A 14,837-nucleotide genomic window follows, 5' to 3' on the forward strand; every position below is an offset into this window, starting at 1 on the left:
GAAAACTTGTGAAAACAAGCTGTTTGGACACTGTCAGGAGGAGAAGTGTGTTGCTGGTCAGGAATGTCTTTTCCATGTCTGAGAACGTGTGAGCTCTAATGGAAGACATTTGTAAGAGGGAAGAACTGAAAACAAACAAACAAACCACCCCCAAAACCTAACCCAGAAGGCTGCAAGGGCAAAGCTCTGCCTGCTGCTGCTGGAGGGCTGGGGCTCAGTGGGTGGAATGCTTCTGATCCCCCTCCCCTCATCCTGCTCCCCACATTGCCCTGGCTCACACGAAGCCACTGCACATTGCCAGGGCAAAGAGCAGCACCCAGGCTTGGTTACACCATGGCATGGGCTGGCACTTTGGGGTCACAAGTGGGATCCACTTGTGGGTGCTTTGTACCTGCAGTCACCCCAAGCTCCTACATAGGCAGCTCTGCCCCTGCCCCCAAACCCAAAGCCTAGACACTACCACGGCTGGAGCAAACCTTTCCCTGGCAGCTCTGCCTGAGGGTATGGGGAGGTTGGCACAGAAGGGTCCCAGCAAGCCCCTGGAGGATGAGGGCACCCTGTGGCAGGGTACAAGGGCCAGGTGCTGAGCCAGAGTTGGGTAATGAGGGCTTGGGAGCTGCATGCAGTGTTCTTAGGTGCCAGCAATGCCATGATGCTGCGCCATGCTCACCTGTCCCCTTCGGTCTGTGCTGCAGGTGTTCGCTTCCCTGGTGTAGGGGTGCTGCCCGGGGTACCCACTGGTGCTGGAGTCAAGCCAAAAGGTCCAGGTAGGTCCCCTCCATCTCCTGGGGACACTGGGTGGAGGGCAGGTCCAGGGCTGTCTCTCCAGCTTTGCCCTCATGCCTATGCTCCTGGGCCTGGCTCAAGCTCACCCTTGGGGGTCGCAGCCCCTCATGAGACAGGGGCAAGCAAAGCTGACCTCCAGCTGAGCCCACAGAGAGTGCTTGGGACCCCCAGACCCTGCCGTGAGGCTCACGTGGTCCCCTTTGTGTTTCCGTCTAGGAGTAGGAGGAGCCTTCGCAGGAATCCCCGGTGAGTGTCCCATCTCTCTCGCCCATCCTTCTCTTCCTTCCCAAGCCTCTTCAGCACAGCCGTGGCTTCCCCACGCCAGAAGGAGCCTCAGGGCTCCCTGAGCCACCGGCACTCCTCCCGGGGTGCGCCGGGGCACTCCCCTTGGGCAAGGACCGGCGGCAGCCTAGGCGCGGGCTCCAGGTGAGAGTCTGCTGTTGGCTTTGCAGGACTGGGAGGTTTTGGAGGTCAGCAGCCCGGTGTCCCTCTGGGGTATCCCATCAAAGCTCCTAAGCTCCCAGGTAAGCTGCCACAGCCCACGGGGCTAGGGGTGAAGGACCCCTAGCTGTGCCAGGAGAAGGACCCGCCGTTCCCCAGGGCTGAGCCGTGGTGGCCTCAGGTCCCCTGGACCTGGCGGTCCCTCTGCTGGCCCTGGGACAGCAGGACAGAGCGAGGGATGCTGGGCAGGTGGCTTCAGCAGCAGCAGCTGCCTGGCTGCTGCTCCTGGTCTTGCCCCCAGCCCATGAGGGTGATGCTGTGCCTCTCTCACGCTGTCATAAGATAGGAAAAAGCATGTTCCGGGGCCATGCTGTGGGCCAGGTCACCCCAGGCTGTCCCTGCCAGCTCTTCCTGGCATGGGGCACAGCCCTTGCAGAGACTGTCTGCTTTCTGTGGCTATGGGGCTGTGCTGGGCAGTGCTGGGCATTCACCTGGGCCAAATGTCCTGGCTGTAGGACCTCTGGCCAAGGTCACCAACAGCAGGCATGCAGGTGAGGATGGGGCTCCAGGCAGGTGTCCCTGTGCACTGCCTATCCAAGCACAGCTCAGCCCCAGCCCAGGGGAGCCCAGGGGTGCTCAGCACCTCCATCTCCTAGCTCTCTGCTGGATGCCAGCTCTGCCCATCACCCCATAGCCACACGGGGACAGTGGCAGGCCAGGCAGTGCCAGGCAGACACTACTGGGTGCTGCACCCTCTCCAAGGGCCATGTTGCCAGATTACTTGTCCCAGGATCATCCCTAAGGAGTAGGACAATCAGCTCAGTGTGGGGCCCCACATCCTTGGGGTGCTGGGGAGCGAGTAGATCCGTGGGCATTTCCCCACGGATCCATGGGCATTTTCCCAGGGCAGGACAGGCTTGAGGGAGGGGACCCCACCGCTGCGGAGCGTCTCCCAGCCCAGCAGAGGCTCCAGCCCCAGCAGCTCCAGCAGCTTCCCCTCCGCGGGGCCCGTCTCGGCGGTGCTGCAAATACTTGGCCGGCTCCGGCTTCCTCCCGCAGAGGCAGAATTCCGCTCGTTAGGGCGACCGGGCCCCGCCGCCATCGGATACTGTCTGGCCCCAAACCGCCTTTCATGGGGTGCCCAGAGCGGAGAGCAAACCACCAGCACATGGCGCGGTCACGCCTGGCCCCCGCCCGTGGCAGCTCCACCGGTGGCCTCCAGCCCGGGCGGCACAGCGCCGCCGGCTGAGCCGCGCTGTGGGGAGCCGGTGCTGAATTCACCCGGGGAGGACGTCCATCCCCTCGGCCAGGGAGCCCCATCGAGGGTGTCATGCCTCCCACAGGGGCCAGCAGGACGCTGGTGCTGTCCCCAGCTGTGGTTTGTAGCTTTTGGGTGCCAGCCTGGGCACCCTGCAGGTCTGGAGGGTACTGGTTTGTCACCACTGAGGGCTTGGGGCAGCGCAGGGACACACTGGGCTGGCTGCAGAGGTTCTGGTTTTGATGATGTAAGGCAGACCCTGGGTGGACCCTCTGTGCCTGCCCATGGCAAGAGGGTTGCAACTAGATGATCCCTAAGGTCCCTTCCACTCCAGACCGTCCAATGAGTCTGTTACCCCAGGGCTTGCCATACATCCTCATGACCCCAGCGTGGTGTCCCAGCTGTGGTAGGTCTGACTGGAGGGGAAAGGACAGCAGGGAAAAGAACATTTTCAGTGGAAAGTCTCCTTTTTAGATGATTTCCTCCAAATGTCCATGCCAGCTCCTGCTCTGGTCTGCCCCTGCTCAGGAGGTGGCCCTGGGGCCACCCCTGCTCACTTGGGGTTCAGCCTGAAGCTGTGGTTGAAGTTAAGAGTCCCACTGTAGGATTGGAGACTGCTGCCCACTGCCCAGTCCTTTCACATCCATTTGGGGGTGGGGGGGAGCTGGGCTTGGAGCTGGCAAAACCCTTGGAGACCCAAGGGCTTGGACTCTTGGCCTTTGGAGTCGATGCCATGTGTGTCACCCAGTGCCGGACCGCTCTGCAGCTTTAGGGTAAGTGAGGTGCTGAGGAGGTGCCTCAGGATGGCCAAGGGTGCCCCCAAGGTGGAGGTCACCCAGCATGGCTCATGGCCACCACAGCCTGGAAAGCCTCCCCCTTCCAGCAACACCGCGCTGGCATGGGACAGCCTTGCAGGGTGGAGGGAAATCTGGTCCCCCCAACAGGAGGGCTTGGTGTATGAGACACCCTCCACCCCACATTCCACTCGAGATGTCCCCGTGGTGATGTGACAGCCCATCAACCCTCCTCAGGCTGCTGCCAGCAGTGCTGGGGGTGTGGTGCTGACAGCTCTTGAGGGCACGGCCCCTCTGAGTCCCGGACCCCCACCCTGTGCCATCCCACGAGGTGGGATCCTGCTCTCTCACAAGGGGACATTTCCCTGGCCACGCCGTTCCCGCTCCTAATCCCTCCCCGTCCTTTCGTGCCGACCTCCTAACGAGGTCAGGTTTCAGGGGAGGCTCCCAAGCCCTGATTCCAATTAAAACCTTTCCTTCGGAGCTGGCCGCGGTGCAGCCAGCTGGGTACAGCTCTTGCCGCGGGGCTCCCGGGGGACCCCCCACCGAAGCCGGGTCACGGGAGGCTCCTGCAAAGCCAGCTTTGGGCTGCTGGGGCTGAGAGCGAGTGGCGCTGGGAGAACATCTCCCCGGCCCTTCTCCGTCACGGTGGGTTTTATCCTGGAGGATTTGCTATCCCGGTGCAAGGAGCCCCGAGGGCTGGCACCACACGGTCAGCTGGCAGAGGGGCTACTCCGAGGGGCAGAGGGGGCACAGCCACGGGCAGCCGGGTGCTAACCAGCTGCTTTCTCTCCTCTCCAGGTGGCTATGGATTGCCCTACAGCGCTGGTAAGCTGCCCTCTGGGGAGTTCTTGTAGCTCTTGCTCCATGGTCGTAGTTCCCTGGGGCTCTGCTTGCTGCCACCCTGGCCCTGTGGCCAGCCCCGATGCTGCCAGGGCAAGGTGGCCCCTCAGGTGACCTGTGTCTTGCCCTGCTTTGATGCTTGTGGACCTAGCTGGGAGCATCCTGGCATTCCTGGCATCCCATTCTGTGGGGCTGGGATCCCCCAGTCTGCTGGTTGGCTTTTCCTGTCCTCTTCCTGAGCTGCAGCCAGCTCCAGGGCTGGTTGAACTGGCATCTCAACGGGGGGTGGAGGGGGAGGTAGCTGGCTCTGTGTGACTGTTTGAGGTCACACATCCTACTCCACATCCCTTGATGCCAGGGTGGGGAGATCATTTGGGCTGAGGAAGCTGCTCCAGCTGCCTCCTTCCCCCTTCCTGGGGACAGCACCTGACCTGGCTTTGCCTTTCTGTTTGTGCCTGCAGGCTTTGGGCCTGGAGGGATAGGAGCTGGCATCGGAGTAGGAGGAAAGGCAGGGTATCCCACTGGGACAGGTGAGATCCCTGCCCAGGCAGCCCCAGGGACTGGCAGGGGCATGGCAGGGGCACCGAGCCCCCAGTCATTTCACCAGTTCTTGGATGGGGTGCTGGGCACCACCTGGGTGGCCCCAGGGTGGCAGTGTCACCCCAGAGACAGCCCAGAGAGGTGTGTCACCTCCCAAGGGAGAGGGAGATGGATGCTGACAAGAGGGGCTGGTCCTCAGGGTCCCTGTGGGATGGGGGAGTGGAGGGTGGGCATGCTCTCAGGACCTCAGCAGCTGCCCATGTCCCTTCCCAGGAGTCGGAGCACAGGCGGCGGCGGCGAAAGCGGCAGCCAAGTATGGTGAGTCCACGGCGCCTCCAGCAGCCTTCTGCCCAGCAGGGCAGCTGCTCCCTCCCTTCCTCCCTCCCAGGCTGGAGTGAAAGGGTGCTGGTGGTGTCCCTGCATCACCCAGCTGACAGTGTCCTTCTCCCCTGGGCAGGAGCCGGTGTCCTGCCTGGTGCTGGTGCCATCCCGGGAGTTGGGGGATTGGTGCCTGGTGCTGGCGTGGTCCCAGGAGCCGGAGGTGAGGCAGTGGTGGGGCTTGGAAGGAAGTTCTTTACTCTGAGGGTGGTGGAACCCCAGAACAGGTTGTCCAGAGAAATGGTGGAGGCTCCATCCCTGGAGCCATTCAAGGTCAGGCCACCTGTCACAGGCTCACAGGATGTTAGGGCCTGGAGGTTCCACCTCAGCATGAGGAGGAACTTCTTCCCTGTGAGGCTCACAGAGCCCTGGAGCAGGCTGCCCAGAGAGGTTGTGGAGCCTCCTTCTCTGGAGCCTTTCCAGTCCTGTCTGGATGTGTCCCTGTGCGACCTGTGCTGAATTCTCTGCTCTTGCTCTGGCAGGGGGGTTGGACTTGATGATCTCCAGAGGTCCCTTCCAGCCCCTACTTTCTGCAGGGGGGTTGGACCAGGTGGCATCTAGAGGTCTCTTCCAATCCAGTGCATTCTATATCTTGTCCCTGGGGCTCTGGGAGGGTCACCTCCCACCGTCCCACCCCTGATTCTCTCCCTCTCTCTGGCAGTCGGAGGGCCGGCAGCGGCGGCGGCGGCAGCGGCGGCGGCGAAGGCGGCGGCCAAGGCAGGGGTGGTGCCCGGGGCTGCCGGGGTCCCCGGCCTCGTGCCCGGCGTTGGCGGTGTCCCCGGCTTGGTGCCCGGTGTCGCAGGCGTCCCAGGAGTGGTGCCCGGCGTCGGAGCTGTCCCCGGCGTGGTGCCCGGCGTCGGAGCTGTCCCCGGGGTGGTGCCCGGCGTCGGAGGTGTCCCTGGAGTGGCAGGTGACGATTCCCAGGAGCGCTGTCCCCACCGCCCAGCTCCGCGGCGGCCGCGGGGGATGGTGGCTGAGGGTCCTCTCTCCCCTGTCCTCACAGCCCAGCTCCGCGGCGGCCGCGGGGGATGGTGGCTGAGGGTCCTCTCTCCCCTGTCCCCACCGCCCAGCTCCGTGGTGGCTGCGGGGGATGGTGGCTGAGGGTCCTCTCTCCCCTGTCCCCATCGCCCAGCTCCGTGGTGGCTGCGGGGGATGGTGGCTGAGGGTCCTCTCTCCCCTGTCCCCACCGCCCAGCTCCGCGGCAGCCGCGGGGGATGGTGGCTGAGGGTCCTCTCTCCCCTGTCCCCATCGCCCAGCTCTGTGGCGGCCGCGGGGGATGGTGGCTGAGGGTCCTCTCTCCCCTGTCCTCACCGCCCAGCTCCGTGGTGGCTGCGGGGGATGGTGGCTGAGGGTCCTCTCTCCCCTGTCCCCACCGCCCAGCTCCGTGGTGGCTGCGGGGGATGGTGGCTGAGGGTCCTCTCTCCCTGTCCCCAGGAGTCGGGACGCCGGAGGCGGCAAAGGCGGCAGCGAAGGCAGCTAAATATGGTAGGTTCTGCGCAGTGCGAGGGGGTCCCCAGCAGCTCCCGGGAGACCCCTGATGTCCCTCCCCACTCCTGGCACTCCAAGTGCCCTGGCAAAGCAGATGTCCCCTGGGCACCACTCCTCATGTCTCTTTACTGGGAAGCAGCCAGGGCCGGGATGTGCCCAGCCCAGCTCCCAGATGCTGTGTCCGGGCTTGGCTTCATCCCCAGGGCAGGACCTTCTCCCTCTCTGGGGTTTCTGCAGGCTACTTGGTGGAGGTGAACTGATCAGACCAAACTCTGTGGACCTTGGGATTCTTGGGTTTTGTACCAAGTCTGGTTTTCCAGCAGCAGACCCCACCCAGGGTCTGGTGCCCACGGGCTCAACCTTGCTGCCCAGGTGGGCAGCAATCGCTGGCACAGGGATCCTTGGCCAGGGTCACCACCTTCCAAAGTCCTGGTGGGATGCAGCAAGTGCATCCAACTTGGTTTAGCAAGACCCAGGTGCCCAGCAGGGGGGGTTGGACTGGATGATCTTCAGAGGTCCCTGCCAGCCTCTGTCATTCCGTGGTAACCACTCCCAAGGGAGTTCCACTGAGCAGGAGCCTGGAGGGGATGAGGGACATCACCAAGCAGCAGAAAGCTGTGAGCCTGGTGCAGAGAAGAGGGAGAATTGGTCCCAAGGCTCCATGCAGAGTCCCCTGGGGAGCAGCCATGCTCGATGGCAGTTTTGAGCACTAAACCCTTGCTGGATATCATTTCTCCTCTGCATCATGAATAAGAATAACTCCACCACAGGCCTGGGGAAGGATGGGATTTAGGGATAAACTTGGCAGTGTTAATGGATGCTGGGGTGCTGGGCACCTACCAAGCAAAGAGCCATAAGGACAACTCCTCCGGCACTCAATCATTCCAGAAGTGATCTGATGCTTGCCCCTTGCAATTCCCAGCAAGTCAAGGCTGTCACTGGGCAGCTTCCCAGTCTGGCCAGTTCCCAGGGCACCCAACCCTTCCAAGGCAGCTACTGGGAACCCCCAGCCACTTGTCCTTCATGGTCTGTTTGGCTGCAAGGCTTGATGTCCCCATGATGAGGACCATCTGGAGCCCCTCACTATAATGAGGATCATCATGGTGCCTTGTGCTGATGATCTCCCAGCCTCCCTTTCATGACAGCAGATTTCCCATCCTCACTGGGGCCTCTTGGGAGACACAGGACCAGTCCCTCCCTTGCACTGCAGTGCATCTCTCCTGGGAAGAGGCAGTAGGATGCTCCTCTCTCTATGACACGATGGCAAGAGCAGAGCTGTGATGAGCTGCCACCTACCAACTGGTGCTGCAAGGAGATCTAACTCCTTCCCTCTTGCTGCCTGCAGGAGCTGGTGTTGGTGTTCCTGGCATAGGTGGTGTCCCTGGAGTCCCTGGAGTCCCTGGTGTCCCTGGTGTCCCTGGAGTCCCTGGAGTCCCTGGTGTCCCTGGTGTCCCTGGAGTCCCTGGTGTCCCTGGAGTCCCTGGTGTGGCTGGAGTTCCTGGTGTGGCTGGAGTTCCTGGTGTGGTGCCCGGTGTTGGAGGTGAGCAGATGGGCTGGCACAAACTGGTAGGGTGATGCTGGCCTCGCTGGTGTTCCCCTGACTCCCTTCCTTCTGTCCCTGCAGTTGGTGGCCCAGCAGCTGCAGCGGCGGCGGCCAAGGCTGCAGCTAAAGCCGCGGCTTATGGTGAGTCAGCATAGGACAGGACAAGAGGTGCCTGCAAATGGGCAGGGTGGGGGCACCCCTGGCACTGGGGAGGGCAGGAGGGCCCCTGCCTATGGGGCCTGTCTGCTCAGACACATCCCCAAACCTCTCTGCAGGAGCAGGGCGTGTGCCCGGGGTCGGCGTGCCCGGAGTTGGTGTTCCCGGTGCCGCCGTGCCTGGAGTTGGGGTGCCTGGAGTGCCTGGAGTTGGAGTGCCTGGAGTTGGAGTGCCAGGTCTGGTGCCTGGGGTTGGACCCATAGCAGGTGAGATGGTGCCTATAGGATGCTTGGGATGTCCCCAGCAGCATGGCCATCATGGCCCATGGCTGCCCCTCACACTGCCCTTCTCCCCCAGGAGTCGGAGGTCCAGCGGCCGCCGCTGCTGCCAAAGCAGCTGCCAAAGCAGCCAAGTACGGTAAGCTGGGGTCAGCCTGAGGCTGCCCCACACCTCCTGCCACCTCCCCACCCCAGGCTAGTGTCTACCCCTTGGGGCTGAGGCCTGGCACTGCACAAGTTCCCTGTGGAGCAGGGCGGGTCCTGGCTGCTCTCCTGGGGTGTTCGGCAGAGAGCTGCTCTGTGTGGAGGGTCCTAGGTTCACCATCCATACAACTCATTAATCCATCCACTCTCCCTCCTACCAACCTATCCACACCACCTGCCAGCCAGCTGACCACCTCAGGACCCATGTATCCACTCATCTCTCCAGCCATCTGCACAACCACCCACCCACCCACCCACCCACCCATCCATCCATCCATCCATCCATCCATCCATCCATCCATCCATCCATCCTTCCCTCTCTCCCTCCCTTCCTCCCTCCCCCCCTCCCTCTCTCCCTCCTTCCTTCCCTCCTTCCCTCCACTCAGCCCAGCCTGCCATCCTTCCTCATGCAGCTCCTTCCGCCACCTCTCCTCCTGGGCTGAAGTCCCAACCCTTCCCTCTCTCCTTGCAGGAGCAGGTGGCCTGGCTCCTGGCGTGGGTGGCCTGGCTCCTGGTGTAGGTGGCCTTGCTCCTGGCGTTGGTGGCCTTGCTCCTGGCGTTGGTGGCCTGGCTCCTGGTGTTGGTGGCCTGGCTCCTGGAGTGGGTGGCTTGGTCCCTGGTGTTGGTGCTGTTCCAGGTGAGGAAGAGGAGGGCAGGTGGTGGTGACAGCCTGGCTGGTATGGGAACAGATCTGGGGCCAGGACAGGTGTGAGGAGGACCTCGGTGGTCTCCATCAACTCCTGGCCATCCCCTGGGGGATACAGTCAAGGTGGGAGGGATGGGGTCTGTCCAGCACTGCTGGAGAGCACCACCCTGGGGACACTGACCCTGCTCTTGCTGTCTCTGCCCAGGGGTGGGAGCTCCAGCAGCAGCAGCGAAGGCGGCAGCCAAGGCAGCCAAATACGGTGAGTCGGCCAGAGGAGCCCGCAGCTGGCAGCCCCACCTGCCCTGTGGGCATCTCCCCCAGAGCCCTGTCCTGGCACAGACTGGTCAAAAAGAACCTGGGGGGCTTCCAGGGTGGGCAGCCCATGCAGGCACACCATCCCATGGGAGGATGGGGATCTCACAGGGGTCACCCCGCACTGGCTCATCCACTCTCTCCACAGGTGCCGGCGTCGGAGGGGTGCCCGGAGCGGTGCCCGGAGCGGTGCCCGGTGTTGGTGGAGTGCCAGGAGTGGCACCTGGTGTTGGTGCTGTGCCCGGGTTGGTACCGGGTGTGGGGGTACCCGGTACTGGCATCCTCCCTGGGGCAGGTATGTGCCTTGCTGGAGACCAGCCTGGGGCCAGCGGTGCTGCTGAGCCTGGCATCAGGGTGAGGGGGGTGGCAGGTGGGTATGCGGGGAGAGGGGGGACTGGAGGGGTGGTGGCACAAAAGAGGGGTGCAGGGGAGCACCCTCCTGACTGCAGCATCCTCATTGTCTTTGCAGGCATCCCTCAAGTAGGGGTGCAGCCTGGTGCTAAGCCTCCCAAGTTCGGTACGTATCCAGCACGCTGCCCCAGGCCCACCCTGGGCACCCTCCTGTGTGGCCATCGGGGTGCTGGCCTCAGTGTGTGTCCCCTGTGTGCCCCCTGCTGACCGGTTGGAGGGTGGCCCAGGCCTGGGGGGTGGTGTGCTGTCACCCGGGGGTGCCTCATCTCCTGGACTTGCTGGGGGCATTTCTCTCTTGCTCTGCATTGTGGCAGTGCCATGCAGGGGCTGAGTCTGCTTTGGGTCTTCTTGCCCTGGGTGCTGTGAGGTGGGTGCTGGAGACACCCAGAATTGGTGTTGGGTCCATGCCAGTGGGTCAAGCACTGGCTGGGGGTGCCCTGGGATGAGGGTGCTGGGCTGTGGGGGTACTGGGCTTGATGGTCTCTCTCTGGCAGGTGTTCCTGGGGCTGGTGTGCCAGGAGTTGGTGTGCCAGGAGTTGGTGTGCCAGGAGTTGGCGGCATCCCAGGTAGGTGCTGAGCCCAGGCAGTGGGGATGTGCAGGCAGAGGGATGTTCCTCCAGAAGGATGTGGGCAGGGGGATGCTCCCCCAGGTCCTGGGGGGAAGGATAGGCACACATGGGGCTGAGGGGGGGAGCGGATCAGGAGCTGTGCTCACCTGGGATTCCCATCACAGGTGGACTTGGAGTTGGTGGCCTTGGAGTCGGTGGGCTTGGTGCTGGTAAGTGCTGCTGGCCCCTGGCATTGGGGCTCCCTGGGTTGAGATGCAAGGAATGGAGCAGCCTGCTGGCAGAGGTCCAAAAAGGAAAGGAGATGCATGGGATGGGCTGGGTGTAGGGTCCCCTCCTAGTCCCCTTGTGATGGTGCCCTGTGCCCTGCCTGCTGCCTGCCCTGCTCCTGGGGTGTGATGGGGCAGGAATGCCATCCTGAGGAGGTACCAAGGGCCATTGCACCAGGGTTGCCCATGCCATGAGGGCTGGGGATGGTACTCTACCAAGTCCCCAACCTGCAGAGCTGCAGGGAGGCTCACAGTGGGGTCTGTGCTGAACCCCTTGGTGGGGGCTGCACTGACTCCCCTCTCTGACACAGGGGGCTTGTTTCCAGGAGCTGCTGGGAAACCCCCTAAGCCAGGTAAGGAGCAGGGGCTCCTCCAGCTGGGTGAGCAGGAGGTGTGACCCCCATCCCTGCCCCCATCCCTGTCCCCATGCTCCCTGTCCTCACCAGGGCTCTCCCATCCCGCAGGTTTTGGTGTTGGGGGGCTGCAGCCAGGTGAGTGCCATGGTTTGGGGCTGGGGTGGGAGTGTGTCCCCATCACATCCTGCTTGTCCCTTGCTTGCTGTCCTCACCCTGCTGCTGTCCCCCACTCTGCACACCACTGCCAGGGCGAGCACTCCAAAGCCAGACAGGTGCCATGCCGGGCACAGAGGCTTTTGCAGTGGCTTCTGCATTGAACAGAAGGCTCTAGCTCGGCTGTCCCCAGCTGGGGTGTCCCCAGCCAGGGGGGGCTGGGGTGGCACTGCTGTCACAGGCTGTCACTGGCTGTTGCTTTTTCCCCAGGAGCTGGAGTTCCCGGCTTCGGCGTGTCACCGATATTCCCAGGTACCATCCCCAGCTCGGTGCCTTGGCACTCACCTAGGGCACATCTTGGTGCCTTGGCATTCACTGAGGTCACATCTTGGTGCCTTGGCATTCACTGAGGTCAGATCTCAGTGCCTTGGCACTTACCTAGGGCACATCTGAGTGCCTTGGTGCTCACTGAGGTCAGATCTCGGTGCCTTGGCACTCACCTAGGGCACATCTTGGTGCCTTGGCACTCACTGAGGTCACATCTTGGTGCCTTGGCACTCACCTAGGGCACATCTTGGCGCCTTGGCACTCAGAGGTCACATCTTGGTGCATTTGCACTCACCTAGAGCACATCTTGGTGCCTTGGCACTCACTGAGGTCACATCTCAGTGCCTTGGCACTTACCTAGGGCACACCTGAGTGCCTTGGTGCTCACTGAGGTCACATCTTGGTGCCTGGTTGGCTCACAGGGACGTGCACAGCCCACGGAGCACGGGCACACGGGCTTGGGGAGGGAGCTGGGGGGCTGGGAGGGTGCAGGGCAGAGCAATGTGGGTGCCCTGCGGGTGCTGAGGGCTTTGTTCTCCTTGCAGGTGGGGTAGCCGGCCAGCTGGGCTTCGGTGGTGAGTGTCCAGCCCCCAGGAAGGGCTTTCCTGGGGGGGCATGTGGGGGGTGCATATCCCCCTTGTCCCCATCTGCTGAGCAATGTGTGGGGGTCTCACTCACGTTCTGCCTCCCCCCCTCTAGGGAAACCCCCGAAGACCTATGGAGGAGCCCTTGGTGCCCTTGGATTTAGAGGTGAGTGAGTGACCTCCTGCTCTGGTGGAGGTCGGCTCCTGCCTGCCCTGCCCTTCTCCCAGGAGTCTGGGGGGTGCAGGGGGGGCTCACCCCGCGTGTCCCCTCCCGTGGCAGGCGGCGTGGGCTGCGCACAAGGGAAGTACTGCGGGAGGAAGCGGAAGTAACCGTCCCCCATCACCGATGACCTCATGAACTTTGGTGCTACTGCATGGTCCAGAATGTAAACCCCAAGCAAAGCTGAGACAGCCCCCCCCTCCCCATCCTCCCCAAATCTCCCTCCTCCTCCCCAATCCCAGGGCCATCCCTGGCCCCACGTTCCCAGGAGGGATCCCACACCTCCAACAGTGCCTCGTTGTTGTCTGTCGTCCCCTCCCCCCTCCAGCCCCTCCGTCCTGGCAGGGAGTGGGGAAAAAACTGTGGGGAGCAGCTGTCCCCCTTGGTGCTATCGCTCCCTGCTGGATTTGAGGGGGGGGGGGGGAAGGGGGGGTGCGTGTCTTGGGGTGTCAATCCCCCCCCTCCCAGCCCCGGAGTTGATCCTGGAGAGGGGGAGCAAGATGAGGGGCACCCCCCATTGGAGGGAGGGAAAAGGGCCCCCGGCGGTGGAGAGCTGCACGGGAGGAATGTCCCTGTCAGCTTGGGGTGTCCCCCCTGGAGTCCCTGCGCTGCCCCCGGCCCGGGGGGGGCTGTGGCAGGAGGGGCTCAGTCCCTTCATGTTACTCACTTTGCTATACCTGGGTGGGACGCCCTGTACCGAGGGACTCGCTTCCGACAGACTAATAAAGGACAAGTTTTTAAAGGACTCTGGCTCCACCTCGTGTCCCTCTCCCCCTCCCCGTGGTGGTGGCAGTGGTGGTGGCCTGGCACAGCAGGTGCCACTGCCCCATGTCTGGTTCTGCCGGAGGTTAGGGACTTGTTGAGTCCTTGGTGTGGGGATGCTGTGTGCTCCACTGTGTGGTCACAGCCCTGAGACACAGGGGGCGGGTGAGGGGACAGCCTGGGCACCCAGTGGGATGCCCATGTCCTGTCCCACAGTGACAGCCCTAAGGACCCAGGGAGAGGTCTGTGACCCTATCCCAGCAGTGATGGCCTGCAGGAGGAGTGGGAAATCCATGCCCTGTCCCATGGTGGCAAGCTAGAGACCCAGGAGGAAATCCGTGCCTCCTCCCATGGTGATGGCCTGGGGATGAAGGAAGATTTTGATTCCCTGACCCATGGTGACAGCCTGAGGACACCAAGGGGGGATGTCCATGCCCTGCCTTTGATGACAGCCCAGGGGATGAGGGATGCATCCATGCCCTATCAGATGGTGACAGTCATGGGAATAAAGGGGACATCCCCACCCTCCCCATGGTCACAATGCAAGGGATGATGGACACTGACAGCCCAGGGACCCATGGAGCTCCATCTCTGCCCTGTCCCATGGTGACAGTCTGGGGGATGAGAGAGGTAACCATACCTGGTCCCATGGTGACTGATGAGGGGATGAGGAATACACCTGTGTGCTGATCCATGGTGGCAGCCCGGGGGTGCCATCCCTGCCCTCCCCATGGTGACAGACTAAGGGATGATGGGGATGTCCACATCCTGTCCCGTGGTGACAGCGTGGGAAATGAAGGGGAAATGCCACGGTGACATCCTGGGGGAAGATGGGAACACTCGTGTCATTGTCTGCCCATGGTGACAGGCCAGGGTGGGGACACCCATGCTGTTCTCTACCCACGGTGAGCACCCGGTGGGAGGGATAGGGACACCCATGTCGTGCCCTGCCCACAATGACAGCCCGGTGACAGTGGGGGACACTCGTGTCATGTCGTGCCCACTGTGAGAGCAGTGGGGGCCACGGAGACAGCCATGTCGTGCCCACAGTGACAGCCCAGCGGGGGCATGGGGACACCCACATAGTACCCACAGTGACAGCCCAGCGGGGGCATGGAGACAGCCACATCGTACCCACAATGACAGCCCAGCGGGGGCATGGGGACACCCACATAGTACCCACAGTGACAGCCCAGCGGGGGCATGGGGACACCCACATAGTACCCACAGTGACAGCCCAGCGGGGGCATGGAGACAGCCACATCGTACCCACAGTGACAGCCCAGCGGGGGGCATGGGGACACCCACGTCGTACCCACAGTGACAGCCCAGCGGGGGGCATGGGGACACCCACGTCGTACCCACAGTGACAGCCCAGCGGGGGGCATGGGGACACCCCGGCCTTGCTCTGCCCGCGGCACCACCCCCACGCCCCCCACAGACGCCACCCGCTCCCTCCTGGCTCCGCCCACATCCAGATGGCCCCGCCTCTTTCACCGAGCCCCGCCCCTGCCCCGCTGGC

At 63.1% G+C, this 14,837-nt stretch overlaps 1 protein-coding gene across 6 annotated transcripts in view; it reads left to right on the plus strand.

Annotated features, from left to right (window-relative positions):
- Positions 1-13,291, plus strand: part of ELN (elastin) — a 29,210-nt gene extending 15,919 nt beyond the window's left edge. For 4 of the 6 annotated variants that reach the window (XM_068169223.1, XM_068169226.1, XM_068169224.1 and 1 more), the window contains 25 exons: positions 696-767; positions 1,003-1,032; positions 1,239-1,310; positions 4,081-4,107; positions 4,584-4,652; positions 4,936-4,980; positions 5,120-5,203; positions 5,702-5,950; positions 6,475-6,525; positions 7,874-8,068; positions 8,153-8,212; positions 8,347-8,493; positions 8,585-8,644; positions 9,182-9,346; positions 9,561-9,614; positions 9,816-9,962; positions 10,137-10,184; positions 10,573-10,644; positions 10,812-10,856; positions 11,225-11,266; positions 11,378-11,404; positions 11,693-11,734; positions 12,295-12,324; positions 12,449-12,499; positions 12,614-13,291. In XM_068169223.1, the coding sequence (XP_068025324.1) occupies positions 696-767; positions 1,003-1,032; positions 1,239-1,310; positions 4,081-4,107; positions 4,584-4,652; positions 4,936-4,980; positions 5,120-5,203; positions 5,702-5,950; positions 6,475-6,525; positions 7,874-8,068; positions 8,153-8,212; positions 8,347-8,493; positions 8,585-8,644; positions 9,182-9,346; positions 9,561-9,614; positions 9,816-9,962; positions 10,137-10,184; positions 10,573-10,644; positions 10,812-10,856; positions 11,225-11,266; positions 11,378-11,404; positions 11,693-11,734; positions 12,295-12,324; positions 12,449-12,499; positions 12,614-12,663 (1,934 nt within the window). In that variant the 3' untranslated portion in view covers positions 12,664-13,291. The remainder of the gene's footprint in view (positions 1-695; positions 768-1,002; positions 1,033-1,238; positions 1,311-4,080; positions 4,108-4,583; positions 4,653-4,935; positions 4,981-5,119; positions 5,204-5,701; positions 5,951-6,474; positions 6,526-7,873; positions 8,069-8,152; positions 8,213-8,346; positions 8,494-8,584; positions 8,645-9,181; positions 9,347-9,560; positions 9,615-9,815; positions 9,963-10,136; positions 10,185-10,572; positions 10,645-10,811; positions 10,857-11,224; positions 11,267-11,377; positions 11,405-11,692; positions 11,735-12,294; positions 12,325-12,448; positions 12,500-12,613) is intronic. The other 2 variants (XM_068169225.1, XM_068169227.1) reach the window with 2 other exon arrangements.
- Positions 13,292-14,837: the final 1,546 nt, after the last annotated feature.

Source organism: Melanerpes formicivorus, unplaced genomic scaffold (assembly GCF_026170545.1).
Source record: "Melanerpes formicivorus ecotype bairdi unplaced genomic scaffold, bMelFor1.0.p_v2 SCAF_173, whole genome shotgun sequence".
NCBI classification, from domain to species: Eukaryota; Metazoa; Chordata; class Aves; order Piciformes; family Picidae; genus Melanerpes; species Melanerpes formicivorus.